Source organism: Heloderma suspectum, chromosome 1, assembly GCF_057233095.1.
Source record: "Heloderma suspectum isolate Gila_16-S chromosome 1, 16-S_ref, whole genome shotgun sequence".
Lineage (NCBI taxonomy): Eukaryota > Metazoa > Chordata > Lepidosauria > Squamata > Helodermatidae > Heloderma > Heloderma suspectum.
This window is the reverse complement of record NC_139458.1, coordinates 382,224,176-382,242,103: the sequence shown is the minus strand read 5'-3', so window position 1 is coordinate 382,242,103 and position 17,928 is coordinate 382,224,176. Positions and strand designations below refer to the sequence as shown.

General features: G+C 43.9%; 1 protein-coding gene across 1 annotated transcript in view; it reads left to right on the top strand.

Annotated features, from left to right (window-relative positions):
• The window catches only part of MDGA1 (MAM domain containing glycosylphosphatidylinositol anchor 1), a 386,593-nt gene that overhangs the window by 106,477 nt on the left and 262,188 nt on the right, over nucleotides 1-17,928 (top strand). The window contains exon 2 of the mRNA XM_084832471.1: nucleotides 13,771-13,910. Coding sequence (XP_084688597.1) covers nucleotides 13,771-13,910 — 140 coding nt within the window. The remainder of the gene's footprint in view (nucleotides 1-13,770; nucleotides 13,911-17,928) is intronic.

Genomic DNA, 17,928 nt, shown 5'->3' with positions numbered 1-17,928 from the left:
GGCTCTTTAGATCCTCTTCACTTTCTGCCATTAGGGTGGTATCATCTGCGTATCTGAGGTTGTTGATAATTTTCCCAGCAATCTTAATTCCGACCTGTGATTCATCCAACCCGGTGTTTCTCATGATGTACTCTGCATATAAGTTAAATAAGCAGGGCGACAGTATGCAGCCTTGTCGTACTCCTTTCCCAATTTTGAACCAATCGGTTGTTCCATGTCTGATTCTTACTGTTGCTTCTTGACCCTCGTACAGGTTTCTCAGGAGACAGGTAAGGTGGGCTGGTACTCCCATCTCTTTAAGCATTTGCCACAGTTTGTTGTGATCCACATAATGAAAGGCTTTAGCGTAGCCAATGAAGCAGAATAGACATTTTTCTGTAATTCTCTTGCTTTCTCCATGATGCAGTGAATGTTGGCGATTTGATCTCTAGTTCCTCTGCCTTTTCGGAACCCAGCTTGTACTTCCGGTAGTTCTCGGTTCACATACTACTGAAGCTTAGCTTGTAGGATTTTGAGCATAACCTTGCTGGCATGTGAAATGAGCACAATTGTACGGTAGTTTGAACACTCCTTGGCGTTGCCCTTCTTTGGAATTGGAATGTAAACTGACCTTTTCCAGTCTTGTGGCCACTGTTGAGTGTTCCAAATGTGTTGGCATATTGAGTGCAGCACTTTAACAGCATCATCTTTTAGGATCTTAAATAGCTCAGCTGGAATACTGTCATCTCCGCTAGCTTTGTTGTTAGTACTGCTTCCAAAGGCCCACTTGACTTCACTCTCGAGGATGTCTGGCTCAGGTTCAGTGACCGCACTATCATGGCTATCAGGAACATTCAGATCTTTCCTGTATAGTTCTTCTGTGTATTCTTTCCACCTCTTCTTAATCTCATCTGCTTCTGTTAGGTCCCTGCCTTCTTTGTCCTTTATCATGCCTGTCTTTGCACAACATGTTCCCTTGAGATCTCCGATTTTCTTGAAGAGATTTCTAGTCTTCCCCATTCTATTGTTCTTCGATTCCTTTGCATTGTTCATTTAAGAAGGCCTTCTTCTCTCTCCTTGCTATTCTCTGGAACACTGCATTCAGTTGGATATATCTTCCCCTTTCTCCTTTGCTTTTCACTTCCCTTCTTTCCTCAGCTACTTGTAAAGCCTCATCAGACAGCCACTTGGCTTTCTTGCATTTCTTTTTCTTTGGGATCGATTTCGTTGCTGCCTCTTGAACAATGTTACCGACCTCCGTCCATAGTTCCTCAGGCACTCTGTCTATCAGGTCTAATCCCTGAAATCTATTCCTCACCTCCACCGTATATGATTTGATATGATTTAGGTCATACCTGAATGGTTTAGTGGTTTTCCCTACGTTCTTCAATTTAAGCTGAAATTTTGCAACAAGAAGCTCATGATCTGAGCCACAGTCAGCTCCAGGTCTTGTCTTTACTGACTGTATAGAGCTTCTCCATCTTTGGCTGCAAAGTACATAATCAGTCTGATTTCGATATTGACTATCTGGTGATGTCCATGTGTAGAGTCGCCTCTTGTGCTGTTGGAAAAGAGTGTTTGCTATGATCAGCGTGTTCTCTTGACAAAACTCTATTAGCCTTTGTCCTGCTTCATTTTGTACACCAAGGCCATGCTTGCCTGTTATCCCGGTGATTTCTTGACTTCCTACTTTAGCATTCTAATCGCCTATGATGAAAAGGACATCTTTTTTTGGTGTTAGTTCTAGAAGGTGTTGTAGGTCTTCATAGAACCGATCAGCCTCAGCTTCTTCGGCCTCAGTGGTTGGGGCATAGACTTGAATTACTGTGATGTTGAATGGTTTGCCTTGGATTCGTACTGAGATAATTCTGTCATTTTTGAGATTGTACCCCAGTACGACTTTTCCCACCCTTTTATTGACTATGAGTGCTACTCCATTTCTTCTAAGGGATTCTTGCCCACAGTAGTAGATTTAATGGTCACCTGAATTAAATTTGCCCATGCTTGCCAATTTTAGTTCTCTGATTCCCAAGATGTCGATGTTCAGTCTTGCCATCTCATGTTTGACCACCTCCAGCTTACCTTGATTCATTGATCTTACATTCCAGGTTCCTAAACAATATTGTTCTTTACAGCATCGGATTTTATTTTCATCACCGGACACATCCACAGCCGAGTGTCCTTTTGGCTTTGGCCCAGCTGCTTCACTCTTTCTGGCGCTACTTGGAAATATCCTCTGCTCTTCCCCAGAAGTATATTGGACACCTTCCGACCTGAGGGGCTCATCTTCCGGTGTCATCTCTTTTAGCCTTGTGATACATTCCATGGGGTTTTCTTGGCAAGAATGCTGGAGTGGGTTGCCATTTCCTTCTCCACTGGACCACATTTTGTCAGACCTGTCCGTCTTGGGTGGCACTGCACGGCATAGCTTATGGCTTCACTGAGTTACACAAGCCCCTTCACCACAACAAGGCAGTGATGCATGAAGGGGAGTTAACTTTACTGTTGGCTATTTAATATGTTTAATGTTTTAATATTTATTGTGTGGGGGGAGGGATTATGATTGTAAACCACATTGAGATACCCTCAAGTGTAAACCACTTGAGGGTATCTGCCAGTTCAGCAGTATATAAAATGAATGGACAAACGAATGAATGAATAAATAAATAGTTGCAGATGAAAAGGAAGACCCACATCACCTTTTGGGCTGGAAAGTACTCATTAAAAGGAATATGCTGATTGAAAAGGAAGGGGATGATTAACCAGGAGATGGCTCTGGGCTCCTGTTTTGTGGAGTGGGAACAGGGGTGTAGTGGTGGGGGGTCTCACAGAGACAAAGGCCCAGGACTTTTTTAAGAGCCAGGTCTCAGCCAGGTCCCTCCCACTCCCAGCCTACCACTGTGGGCCAGGCTCTTCCAGCCATCTCCTCCCCTTCCCTGCCACTGAGTGAAGGTGAAGCTTCCATAGAGTAACATATTTTGAAAACCTAAAATGTTTGTGTTTGAGTGAGTGAATGAGTGAAAAAGATTTTAACACCCCTGCATTTTTTCTTAGACGTCCAATTGAAATACCATTGCCTCACTCTCAGCTGCCCTGTTTTTGGATCCCAGTTGGAGGTTGTATATCGTACAAAGTTGTGTAAGCTTAGAAAGGGGCGTGGCAGTGAGGAGGCATGGCTGTGACTATCACGAAGGGACCCCGCACTTCTGAATTTGCCACTACACTACTGAGCGGGAATAATGTGCAGTAGACTATGCGAAGCCATAGCTGTTGTCTCGTAGCTTTCTTAAAGAGACAGGCACTGGGGTGACTCTCTCACACACTGAATGAATGAATAAAATGTGGCTACTAAAGGCACAACCCACTAGAAAGCTCTTCTCAGGCCCAACTGCAATTAATGTAAGCCAGACAATACAGCAACAGACCCTCAGAAGTAAGTCCCATGTTGTATTGGCCCCAGGAGTGTAACCAAGTCACCTGTAGTGTTAGAGGGGCCTAAAGATCCATAATGCCTTGCTTAAGTTCATTATTAGTGCAATTCCCTTGCTAGTTAGCCTCTGAGCATGTGAAGATGAGTCAGAGGGCCAATAGCGCGGCCTAGCACATTCCATACTAATGAGTAGAGTATCTAATCAAGATGTGCCTGGGAAGTGAAGTTTGTTTACCTTAAAGTGGCCGGTGGCTGTGCTGAGAACCAAATGCTGTTAGTCCATGCTGGGAATGAATGCTAGGTGGCTCTTGCTGCTGTTATGCTGCCTCATTGCTAACATGTATGGTATAAAACCCATTGTACCCCATGGCTCTGGGTTCAGAGAAGCTGTCTGATCCAGTCATTGGGTATGCCTGCGTATTGTAAGTTACTCAATAAAGTACTCCTTGTAAGTAAACCTGGGTCTGATTTATCACTATCTTGGCACCCCTAACCTAAGAGTTCAAAGCCCACGGCCGGGGAAATACACATGTGCCATGGGACTGGAGGCCTAAGCCAGGAACCTCACCTTTTCCAGGTGGGTCCTGGCTTCTTTAGCTACCTAGAATTGTCTGTGCTCAGTTCCCAGAGCTCTCGTCATGGTTAGGTGAGGGAATAGAGATGAACAATCTCATGCTGCTTGAGTTATGTGGGGCTGTAGCTCTGTGGAAGAAATTGTATGTTTGTACATGGATGATTATAGATAATTTGACTGGCTTTGTTTGTATAATTAGATCAACCTTTTTGTGATTATTGTATTTAGCCCTGGCTTGTATCTCTATTTAGCATGGGTTAGTTGAGTGCATTGTCAGTACACGTCAGGATTGGTTAGTGTCGGTGCAGTTTCTACGGATACGGTGAGAAAACAAATTAACATTTCAAATATATATGTTACCATAAGCAGTCCATAAAAAATAAATAAGCATCCATACGTCTGTGATGGTTGTAGGAGATATGCTCAGACGTAACAATAGCGTCAAGATCTTCCGTCCACTGAGTGACAGGTGGTGAGTGCTTTTCCTTCCCAGCTTGAAGCATAAGTCTCCTTGCAACTGTAGTGGCTCTCACTCTCCACTTTTGCTGTCCGCCTGTTAGTCCCCACATCACAGGGATGTAGTTTGAAAGTGCGTGGACATCCACCATTGTCACAGATTTGTCAAGAACAAAATTGATACGAGCCATGATGTCCAACCGAAAAGAAGCCACTACAGGACACCCTCACATCATATGCCTCAGTGAGGCGTCCTTGCTATATTGTCAGCATCTGGCAGAGCTAGCCAGCTTCTTCTTAGCAGTCCTCTGTGTTGTCCCATATGCACAAAACATCCATTTCTGTGGAATCAATCTCAATTTCAAACCTGCAGAAATAGAACATGTGGAAGCTAAGGCAAGTTTCCCGTGATTAAACTGTACAGAGCATTCCACGTACAGCTGTTGTTCTGCTCTTAACTTTGACGCTATAGGGACATGGGACTGTGAAATCAGCATATGCAACTTGAATTTCCTTGCGTTCTTCTTCCTACTCTCTCCCTTTTACCTCTCTTTTTTTTTTTACCTCCCTCTCCTTTTTACTTCTCTCCCTCCCTCTCTTTCCCTTTCCTTGTTACTTTTCTATCATGCTGATAAGGCCATAAGCTTACAGGCATGTACTCTCTTGTTTTTCAATCTCTGTACAGCACTTGGAAAACTTTAGGTGCCTTATAAGCGATATCAGAATTGGTAGGATTTTTTCTGCCTGAGGAGTTGAACTACTTGGTCATATTGCACAGGAAAAACATCAAGGGTTTTATCCAGTTGTGTCCCCCTCAACTAATGGAAGGCTCTTTGATCCCATGAAGGGGATAGGGAGGCAATTTCCCGTGATTCTCCTTTCCCTCTGCAGCCCCCTGTGCTCCCCAGTCATCTGCACCAGTGGGTTGGGGGACCCTTTGGAACTGTGTGGGAGGTGACGCAGGGGCGTGCAGAAGGAAAAAGGGATTTGCAAACGTCCGTTCCCCCTCTCCTCTTGCCACTTGCGGAAAATTCCACTGGATCAAAGAGCCTTCTGTGAGCAGAGGGTCACAACGGAAACACATATTTGGGTAAGAACCAGAGCTGTAGAAAGAGAGGATGATGCTTCTCTGTGGGGTGGCTGGAACTTAACGTTAGCAGCAGGCTCCTGTTTTCAGAGGGAAAACAGAGCCATCAGCAGCCAAATTCCTCCCAGGGACATTAAGGCGAATTAGCAAGAGCTTAACTCCTGCAACAAGACTAAGGGGCTCTGTGGACGTAAGGCTGGGAGGACGGAAGCGGGCAGCCAAACGCTGAGGAGAGTGAAACTGGGTAGGTGGCAGACAATCATGCAGTTGAGATTTTTGTGCTAAGCTTCCATTCAGAATCCAAAATCTTGGGCAGAGTACAGTTGCTGAAGAATAACAGAGCTATGATATACGAAGGATATTTAGGCACTGATATAATGCGATGAGATTCGGATTAGAAACGAGGGGAATTTTCTACCATTGAAGGAAGGGGATTAACACAAAGAATGTCTCCTATACAACCCAATACCCAAAGGTAGGGTGGACTAATCCTCTCACAGCGGCTAATTTTTATTCTATATTCTCAGCAGCAAACACAACAAACTACTTGTATAGCGAACAAATGTCAAAACAAACATAGCAAACACTGAATACATCAAAAGCTTGCATAATAAAAGGTTCAAAAGTGCCATTCTCCATAAGAATAAATAATTACTGTTATCAATGGTGTTACTTGATTCATAAATCATCAGTTCATTAATTCTTTAGTTCACAGCAGTCAGTTTAAAAGCCAGATGTACTAACCAATTTTGAAAACAATGTTTTTTCTCCTGCAAAGTTGCTGGCAGATTGTGCTCTCTCTCTTTTTTTCTTTTTAACATCTGTTTTTTTGTTTGTGGCCTTTTTGTCTCTGTGTGTGGTCTGACAATTCATAGAGCTTGCAGAAATGGCCTCTCTGAATTCTCCACCCTATCTGTAGGCAGAGAAATTGGGAGGGGGGAATATTTTCTGCAGGGGAAAGGAAAATTCTCTTAACAGTTTCCTGGGGGTGGGGGCTCACCATTAGTGGTGGCAATAGCACAGCTTCTCTCCTTTTTCCCCCCTAAGGGGTTTTGTGTGTATGTGGGGGTGGTGCTCCTGCTGCAAGCGGCAGCAGCAGAAACTGTGTTGGGAGCCTGTGGCCACCATTTTGCATCTTCCACAATGCCCTCAGACCCAGCATTGTTCTGGGACATGGGAGGGGGGACAGCAGCCGCCACCCAAAAATGGTGAAGAATATGCAGAGAAAATTGTGTAAAGTGGCTTTTCTAGGTGAAAAAATATCATTTGTTTCTCAGAAAAATGTATTCTGAGAAACTTTGGCTCAGCTCTAGATGGGGATGAGTGGGAGAGAAATAATAGGTGCAGAAGTATTTTCATGGGTAGAAAGCCAGGCTTCCAGTTACTTTTCTAACCTCTCTTATTATTATGTGCTACTTAAATATTGTATTGGTAGTACCCAACTCCCCCTGAAGAAATTTCACTTACTGCAATTCTTTGACTTTTCTTGAAATTCCTCTGATATTCAGAGGAACTCCGCAAACTGGCTTCAGTTTTTGCTTAGGCAAAATTGTGAGCTAGCAGGATCAGCACCAGTGGCCATCTGCTGGTAGCAGCTGTAAACCAGCCTTCCCCGACTCAGCCTCCACTAGATATGTTGGGTTACAATTCCCATCATCCCCAGGCAGCATGGCCAACATCCACATTTGCTAGGCTGATGGAAATTGTAGTCCAACACATCTGGAGAGCACTGGGTTGGAGAAGTCTGGTCTAAACCAGTGTTAACAGGAAGTATGTTGTCCTTGAGGAACCTCCTTGTTCTGCTTCGTTTTTTTGGCGCTACCACTGCTGCTGGGTGTGGATGTCTGGAAGTACCTTTTATTATTTGTTTTCCCTTCTTTACTTGCTCACACCTTGAATTAATTGAGACTGTGAGCCAGTTGGACACAATGATAGCCATGGGTTGGGTGAAATTGCTGTAAAACCTCCTGAGTTCATGAGATGATGGGGTGGGGATCAGAATATAATTGATTAGGTGCGTATTACATGGGTAATATGCACATACGTCTTAACCCCTAGTTCAGATTATTACGTGCTACAAGCAGAGAGCAATGGGAAAGAAGGTGTGCTTTGCAATAGGTGTCTGCGGATGGCTCAAGCAAGCAAACCAAGCCACACGTTACAAAAACAAAAAGATTAAGGGTCAGTTTGTACATTAACAGCCCCTGTGTTGCTATCACTGTAAGCCACACTACTGATGGCTGTTAAGTGCCATGCAGTTGCTCATCAAACAGACCAGGAGATTTTCACTACATGACTCATAAATACCAGATTTGTGATGGCCACTGAAAAGTGCCAGACCCACATGGTAAGTTGGTTGCACATGAATGGCCCTCCACGTAAATTATCTGTAAGACCTTGGCGGGGAGTCCATAAGCTGGCTTACTGAACCATTGAACAGAGTTTAAGGGTGAGATGCTGTGGCAGAGGTGTTGTAGAGCTATGTGAAGGGTAGGCAGCCTGGTACTCTCCAGATGTTTTGGACTACAACTCCCATAATTCCTTACCATTTGTCATGCTGGCTAAGGCTGGTGGGAGTTGGAGCCCAAAAGAGCTGGAGGGCACCAGGCTGCCATCCCCTGACTGCTGTTCTGTAGTGTCCTCATGGCTCTTTTTTGCCTTGTAGCTTCTTCTCTCGCAAGCCCTAAATCCCCCTTTCTAGGTTTATATAAATGTTTCATCCTCCCAATACTGGCATGCTTAGTAAACATTAATCCCTTGTCCTCCAGGGAAGGGCAGGCCTCCCATCTGCTCTGCTGTAGCTACAGAGCTTTGCACTCTGTCTTGGGCATGTTTGTTTTTTAATGACAACGGAGGTTCTTGTGAGCACAATAGCAGGAGGTCTCTGCAGATGTTGAAGGCAGGGGAAGGAGGGGCAAAAGCGCTCCAGTGTATTTGCTGTAAAGGCGTTCTAGTAAACACATTGAATCTATTAATCCACAATTGTTTGGATAGCACTTGTGGAATAATCCTACCAATAAATCACCAGTCGGCTGGAAAGAGAAGGAGGAGGAGGAGGAGGAGGGAAGAGAACTCCTTTGTAACAATTGCTGTGGTGATCCATAGAGAGAGCGATTATCCATTCATACATTTCCACCTGTTAGAACAAGTTAACTACTTGTTAAAATGCAACGCAGATCTCATCTCATTTGTCAGCTAATCAGGGTTTGTAGTGTAGCCAGCCTTTTCTTTATGGGGAAAAAAAAAAAACCCTTGCTAACCCTTTTAATACAATGGGTGGATGGATAGCTTATAAAGATCTAATGTCTGTTACAGAAATGTGACTCAATTGGCCCCAATTCAGAGACAGAAATAACTCACCCAAAGTGCCTCCTTGTGTGAAATCCAGACTAAATTTAAATATTCTCTTCTTTCCACTTTGAAAGCCCTTTTCCCACCCTGAATTGGAGGACTGCATTAGCTTCTGTAAGCTGGAACATAAAAAAACTAGAAGCATGTGTTGTAGGTAGGATTGGGGGAGAAATTTGTTCCATTTTCATTTTAATGTGATCTTATCTAATTTCGCACCTTTGAACCAATATGTGGGCCAAAACTCAGTTATACTTCAAAATTCACACTTTTGCAATGGAGTTCTCCAATAGGGATGGTTGGACTCACCTCTGTCCATGTTCATTGTTCGCTCTCCTGCTGCCTCCATCACCTGCCCCCGCTTGCAGCACCTCGTGAGCTGCTGGAGGGCTCAGTGAGCAGCTGCAGAGGCACCTGTCCCCGTAGTGAGCCAAGCTGCAATTGCGCACAAAATGGTGGGGAATAGGGGAAAATGGGGAAATAGGAGAAGAGCTGCTCCCTTTTGAATGAAGAAGCTGAAACTGGCAATTATCCAGTACAGCATCTGTAGGCTTCTATGAGAGCACCCCAGCAGTGCAATTTTGCCCCATTCCAGCAAACAGTCAGGGAGTAATAGCTCCCACACCCTGTTTCCTCTTCTGCGCACTTTTCATTGAAGAAGCAACAATCTGCAATTATCCACTCCAGAATCTGAAAGCTCCTCAGGAGGGCACCCCACCTGTGCAGTTTTGTCCCATTCCAGGGAACTGTCAGGGAGTTATAGCTCCCATCCCCTTTTTCTTCTCTGGACACTTTTCCAAGAAGAAGGAAAATGATGGCGGGGGGGGGGGCGGGATGCAGAATTCTGCTTTTGCGCAGATTCATGTTCATGCAAATTTGCTATAGCGTTAAAGTGCTGTAGCAGACAAAAGAATCTCTGCCAGTATTATCTGGGAAGGGGTAAAATGTGCAACTTCACTGTATCGCTATAGTGCTTTAGTGATTTTGAGATAATAAAGGTTTTATGCCAGCACTGACTCTGGGGGAAATGTGCAATTGCCAGTTTTGTCCCAATCCTGCAAACCCCCAAGGGTTTATAGCCACCCCCCTTTTTACTGCACTTGGGATTTTTGCTCCTCTGGGGTAAGTGTGCAGGGTTTTGATGGTGGATCGGGTGCTTCCTGACTAGAAGAGGCTGTGTGTGAAGTTTGGTCCCACTCCTGCAAAAACCCAAGGGTGTATAGCCACCACCCCCTTTTTGGTATACACAGGATTTCTCCTTTGGGAGTTATTGCTCCCAGCCCCTTTTCAAGCTGCAAAGTAACACGTGCATCAGAAAAGGATCGTGATTCCCTGATCGTGCAGCCCCAGTACAGCAAAGTTGCAGCATTAGAGAAGCAAGGAAGTTGAGAGTTCTTACGGAGAACGGGGAGCAACCACCATTTTCCACATAATTGCGGCTCTCTATGGGGATGGGCGCCCCTTCAACGTTTGTTGGCCACTCACCGAGCCATCCAGCAGCTCCTGCAGTGCAATGAGTGGGGGCGAGTGGAGGAGGCAGCTTGGCGAACAAGGTCCAGAGGGGCAAGCATGGGGGGAGTCCATCGGACTCCAACCCCTTCCCAGACGCTTGCCCCATCCCTATTCTCCAGTAAAAAATGTATACAAAGTGTGTATATTAGGGGAAAATGCACACAACAATGCATATATTAGTGAAATTAATGTTCAAAGATGCATGTATTAGGAGAAATGCACAAGAAAATGCATACAAATGCTCATGTGAACTTCACCAAAAATCTCAGCATTTGTGATGAACTGAGCTTAAAGACTGGGAAAATGAGAAACTGGAAGTCACAGATTCATCCATTCCTAGTTGCGCTGAAGCTTCAACTTACAATTTCCCAGCTACTCATTTGTGCTGTGAAATGGTAAAATGGAGCAAACTAACAGAGAGCAGCGTAGTGCAAATAGGGGGGAAATAGCCTGCTACCTTGGGTGCTGAGTATATCTTTCTCGGGGAGCTGGGAAAGGCTCAGTTTTAGGACAGCCTGCACCTGGATAAATTGTTGGAGTGAAGCCATCCCCTGTGGCTAAGCACAGTCCTCCTTGGCCTGTGCCCATGGGAGGAGAAGAGGACTGAGCTTTGATCCTGCTGGAGATACAGCAGGTGGAGCTCACCTCTCAACCTCTATTCTGGTACTTTAATTTATTTTAGAAGCTTCTGCATCTAGTTTATAATAGATCTTCCATTATCCAAACTTTAATTACCAAAATTATCTGATCATCTGAATTCACCATATGTCATTCATGTCACGGTTGCTTTATTTAATTACTCAATTTTTATTCAGGATTCTGGATGTCTCCCAGGTTACTTGGATATATGGGTCTGTATTTGCTACATTTACTTACCGTGTCATTCCAGCAGCCTTAGATATTGTCCCATACCTCACATTTACTGGATTTCCTCATAGTCATTTCTCTGTAGTCTCATCATTAGGACTCCTGAGACATTTATCCTTGTGTCTCCCTTCTGGATTCATTTTGTTTCAACAGATGTCACATTAAGAAATCAAAGTCTGCAATGAATGTTTGGAATAGGATATAGGTAGCAATGGACGAATCTGTCAATTTTGATTTCTCTCAGTTTCCCATTTTTCTAATCTTAGGTAGGGATGTATGGGAAAATTGTTTCAGTTCATTTTTGATCTGGTTTTACTCTGTTCACAGCTTCCGGACTGAACATATACTCGAACATGCTCTGCTGTCGGAGTTTACATTTCTGAGCTTGCAATATAATTCACAGTCCAAAAAACAAAATGTGGTTGACAGCATGTGTACATTTGACAAAATACACATGAAAAATATTGTACTTTTGAAAAATGCACATGAACACGCTTTAATCAATGGGAGAAGAATGGGTACATTTCAAGGATGTGCACAGTTGATGTATACATTTGGGAAATACACACAAAATTATGCAGTGATTTTCATACGAAAAGAAAAAAAAAAGATTGCAATCTGATATGGAGATGACATGGAATAAACTTTGAGGTGGAACTTAGAGAAATTTAACAAATTCAAGTTTTGTTTATATGTACATCCCTAATCTTAAATTGGGTCTGTCCTGTTTCCACATCAGCTTGTGATTTTTTTAAAAACCAAAGTCTGCACAAAAATTCAAACACATTTTCATGCACATTTCTTTTAATAAATGCATTTTTGCCTAATATATGCATTTTAAAAAAAACTACTACCCCCTAATATTATTCATTTTTTGCATGTTACTTTCACTAATATACACAGTTTATATGCATTTTTTAAATTGGAGAACTACATCAAACATTTGGAGAATATCGAAGGATAACTGTGTTTGAGTCCACGTCTTGTGAAGCAAGACAGAAAATATTTCTGTTTGGACAGAAAAAAGTCCTATAACTCCCAGCATTCCCCAGCCAGCTGTTCTGGCTGGGGAATGCTGGGAGTTGTCAGACTTTTTTTTCTTTCTAAACACACATAGGATTGCATCCTTAATGCCCAAAATGGTTTAGGATCAGAATACCTAAAATACCGTCTTCCAGTCTTTCTCATTCTTTGAGGTCACCCAGGAAGGCTCTTCTGTGCATCCCATCTGTATCTGAGGCACATCTGGTGGCTACAGAGGAAAGAGCCTTTGTTGGTTGCAGCCAGGTTATGGAACCCTCTTCCCTGGGAAATCTGTTGCTGTCTTTTCACCATCTCCATGAGATATTTTTATTCAAACAAGTATTTAATTGGTCTGCTTGACTTCTTTGGTTGACTTGATTGATTTCGTCTGCTGTTTTTTCTGTATTTAGTCTTCTTGGTAATTTCTCAAAAGTGGATTGTTTTAATTGTATTTCAGTTTTGACTGTGAGTCACCTTGGCACTTTTAAAAAGTGGAATGGTGGAATAAAAATCTGCTTAAATAAAATACATGCATACATGTTTTCCATCACTTATTCTGCCATTTGCTCTGTTTTGCTTTGCATTGTCATCATGAAAGTGCTCATCCTTGCCTAAGTACCTACCCCCTGTTCAACTTTGACCATTCTCTACTGATTCAAATCAACATGTGCTCCCACTGTTAGCTTGCAGTGTCTTTTGTTTACGGTAATTGCACCAACACAACAACCTGCTGGTGGCAGAGCAGATGCTTTGCATTCACAAGGTCCTAGGTTTAATATCTGGCATCTCCAGTTAAAACAGGGATGAGGCCCTACAGATTCCTGACCATTGCTTGTGTTGGCTGGGGCTGATAAGGAGTTGCTGTCCAACAACATCCAGAAGACTGCAGGTTCATCAAGCCCTGCGTTGAAGGATCTCATGTTGGGATCTCATGCTGGAATCTCAGGTTCTCTTCTTGAGACCTCAGTAAGAATAGACAGCCCTGAGCACAATCGTCTGACTCATATAGGGAAGGTTTGTGTGTTGGAGAATAGCCTGCATTTTTGTAACTCTTGGAAATTGTGTTGAAATGAAGCAAGAAATTCGGGCGGGGGGGAATCCCTGTGTAAATGTGTGTGTAGGTACTTTTTTATTATTATTAAAAATGCATACAAAATAGAATGATTTTACAGATGGCTGTACAGTACATCAAGCTTGAGTTGTGATGCTGCTCAGCCTGATGTTCTTTTTCTGGGGAATCTTATAGCCTTTGCAGTATTTGCCCTACAAGACCAGGGCCAGATAATGTAGGCTGCAATCTCCTACCCAGTTTCCTGGAAGTAAGTCTGATTGAGCTCAATGAGACTTTTGAATAAGCATGTATTGGATTGCGCTGTTAGTGTCTGTAGCAGGCTCTCAGAACTTCAAGTGCTCCAGCAGCATCTAGAGAGACACAGAGGGTGGGCATGAGTTACATGGATGTTAGCTTCCCTAACTCTTTCTTTTTCTCCATAGCTCCTGCACAAGCCCAGATCATCCATGCTGGGCAAGCATGCGTTGTAAAGGAAGATAACATCAGTGAACGAGTATACACTATTCGGGAGGGCGATACCCTCGTCCTTCAGTGTTTGGTTACGGGGCATCCGCGGCCACAGGTAAGTTTTCTGCCCCTACTGCTGCCTACAGTCCATTTCCTCTTTATGTGTTATTTTGCCAAATTGCCAGGCATTGCCCTGCACATTAGTAAAGATGAGAACATCCATCGCTGATCAGTGCATGGCTCTCAGAAATAGCCAGTGTTTTGATTAAACGAAATGCTTTGCTGCTTTGTGTCATGAAGGCAAAACTGGCCGCTGTAGCATTTCATCTACAGAACAGAGAGAATGCATTGCCTGTGGTGTAGAAGCTGAGCTCACCTCTCCTCATCCATTTTTGGGCTGCTCTAATCGTGTTAATGTGGAACTTTCTAACACAGGGACTTGACCATGCTAAGTCTCATCAGCTTGTTTCCCAGAGTGACCATCACACAGCTGCCAGTGGAGGCTAGAGGCTGACTCTGAAGTGTTACTGACCTTTACTGAAGTCCCATGGTAGAAGGGTGAGAGACGTTCCTAACATAGCAGATGATGTGTACAGACAAAACCTTCCATTCAGAACACCATCGCTAAAAGCCAGACGGTGCCTGCGTAAATGGCCCCTGGAGAGCATGATATGATGTGGATAGGGCCTTCAGGGAATAAGGTACATTAGGAGCAGGAGAATGTCACAACACTTCCCTCCTGCTCTCCTCATGTACTCTTTCATAACCTTAGTAGTCACAGAAGCTGAATCACTGTGGTTGTCAAGCTGTCTTCTGCATCGATTTATAGGTAATAAAATATTTGCAAAGAGGATATAGGACACAACAAATGGAAGAGAGCAGTCCGGTCAAAAGAATTCAACTTGTAATTGCTATTTATCTACGCAAGCACACATCTCTCTACACCATCATACTATGGTGACAATAGGCCAGCCCTACTATTAGGCAGAGTGAGGCAGCCACCTCAAATGGTGGAGAGTGGTGGCAAAGCATTGGAGGGACAGAGTGGTATGTGCCACATGATCTGTCCTGTCCCTGCTAAGCTAGTGTGCTGCCCTCAGGTGTGATGAAGAATGCTGTCCCCTCACCAGTTTTGAAGTAAGATTCAATGGCTTCTGTTCATGGACAGTCCACTTCAGGCAGCAAAATATCTTGGGCTGGCCCTGTATTGTCCTCAGGATGGCTCATTCTGTTTCCTTAGTATTCTGGGATAGATAAATTTCCCCTTATCTGTTCAGTTCTCACAAAAACGACCATAGATTAGAACCACGCCTGTGCAATAGGACATGACTAAGTGACAAATGATGTGGATTAGCTTCCCTTTAACAAATTTGGTGCAGACTGTGTCCAAGGAAGCATTCAAAAGATTGCACAGGGATTAGTTTCTCCTTCACAGCCAGGGTGATGATTGAAGGCATGGTAAATTGGCAAATATTTTCCATACGTTTCCAAACATTCATTGGAGGTCATTCAAAATTGTGTTTGTGTGTGAGTGTCTGTGTGCACGTGCATTGTTGTTGTTCAGTCGTTCAGTCGTGTCCGACTCTTCGTGACCCCATGGACCATAGCACGCCAGGCCTTCCTGTCCTGCGCTGTCTCCCGGAGCGTGCTCAAGTTCATATTCATTGCATCTGTGATGCTATCTAGCCATCTCATCCTCTGCCGTCCCCTTCTCCTTTTGCCTTCAGTCTTTCCCAGCATCAGGGTCTTTTCCAGAGAGTTTTCTCTTCGCATTAGGTGGCCAAAATATTGGAGCTTCAGCTTCAGTATCTGTCCTTCCAATGAGCAGTCAGGGTTGATTTCCTTTAGGATGGACTGATTTGACCTCCTTGCAGTCCAGGGGACTCGTAAGAGTGTTCTCCAGCACCACAGTTCGAAAGCATCAATTCTTCGGCGCTCAGCCTTCCTTATAGTCCAGCTCTCACAGCCATACATTACTACTGGGAAAACCATAGCTTTGATTAGACGGACCTTTGTCGGCAAGGTGATGTCTCTGCTTCTTACTATGCTGTCTAGGTTTGCCATAGCTTTCCTCCCAAGGAGCAAGCGTCTTTTAATTTCATGGCTACAGTCACTGTCTGTGGTGATCTTGGAGCCCAAGAAAGTAAAATCTGTCACTGCTTCCATTTCTTCCCCTTCTATATGCCAGGAAGTGATGGGGCCAGATGCCATGATCTTCGTTTTGTTAAAGTTGAGTTTCAAACCAGCTTTTGCACTCTCCTCTTTCACCCTCAACAAGAGGCTCTTGAGATCCTCTTCGCTTTCTGCCATTAGGGTGGTATCGTCTGCATATCGGAGGTTGTTGATAATTCTCCCGGCAATCTTAATTCCGACCTGTGATTCATCCAACCCGGCATTTCTCATGATGTACTCTGCATATAAGTTAAATAAGCAGGGTGACAATATGCAGCCTTGTCGTACTCCTTTCCCAATTTTGAACCACTCGGTTGTTCCATGTCTGGTTCTGACTGTTGCTTCTTGACCCTCGTACAGGTTTCTCAGGAGACAGGTAAGGTGGTCTGGTACTCCCATCACTTTAAGAATTTGCCACAGTTTGTTGTGATCCACACAATCAAAGGCTTTAGCGTAGTCAATGAAGCAGAAATAGACGTTTTTCTGGAATTCTCTTGCTTTCTCCATGATGCAGCGAATGTTGGCGATTTGATCTCTAGTTCCTCTGCCTCTTCGAAACCCAGCTTGTACTTCCAGTAGTTCTCGGTTCGCATACTGCTGAAGCCTAGCTTGTAGGATTTTGAGCATCACCTTGCTGGCATGTGAAATGAGCGCAATTGTGCGGTAGTTTGAACACTCTTTGGCGTTGCCCTTCTTTGGAATTGGAATGTAAACTGACCTTTTCCAGTCTTGTGGCCACTGTTGAGTGTTCCAGATTTGTTGGCATATTGAATGCAGCACTTTAACAGCATCATCTTTTAGGATTTTAAATAGCTCGGCTGGAATACTGTCATCTCCGCTAGCTTTGTTGTTACTAATGCTTCCTAAGGCCCACTTGACTTCACTCTCTAGGATGTCCGGCTCAAGTTCAGTGACCGCACTATCATGGCTATCAGGGACATTCAGATCTTTCCTGTATAGTTCTTCTGTGTATTCTTGCCACCTCTTCTTAATCTCATCTGCTTCTGTTAGGTCCCTGCCTTCTTTGTCCTTTATCATGCCCGTCTTTGCACAAAACGTTCCCTTGAGATCTCCAATTTTCTTGAAGAGATCTCTAGTCTTTCCCATTCTGTTGTTTTCCTCGATTTCTTTGCATTGTTCATTTAAGAAGGCCTTCTTGTCTCTCCTTGCTATTCTCTGGAACGCTGCATTCAGTTGGGTATATCTTCCCCTTTCTCCCTTGCTTTTCGCTGCCCTTCTTTCCTCAGCTACTTGTAAAGCCTCATCAGACAGCCACTTGGCTTTCTTGCATTTCTTTTTCTTTGGGACGGATTTCGTTGCTGCCTCCTGAACAATGTTACGGACCTCCGTCCATAGTTCTTCAGGCACTCTGTCTCTCAGGTCTAATCCCTGAAATCTGTTCCTCACCTCCACTGTATATTCATCAGGGATATGATTTAGGTCATACCTGAACGGTTTAGTGGTTTTCCCGACGTTCTTCAATTTCAGCCGAAATTTTGCAAGAAGCAGCTCATGATCTGAGCCACAGTCAGCTCCAGGTCTTGTTTTTACTGACTGTATGGAGCTTCTCCATCTTTGGCTGCAAAGGACATAATCAATCTGATTTCGATATTGACCATCTGGTGATGTCCATGTGTAGAGTCGCCTCTTGTGCTGTTGGAAAAGAGTGTTTGCTATGATCAGCATGTTCTCTTGGCAAAACTCTATTAGCTTTTGTCCTGCTTCATTTTGTACACCAAGGCCATGCCTGCCTGTTATCCCGGTGATTTCTTGACTTCCTACTTTAGCATTCCAATCCCCTATGATGAAGAGGACATCTTTTTTTGGTGTTAGTTCTAGAAGGTGTTGTAGGTCTTCATAGAACCGATCAACCTCAGCTTCTTCGGCCTCAGTGGTTGGGGCATAGACTTGAATTACTGTGATGTTGAATGGTTTGCCTTGGATTTGTACTGAGATCATTC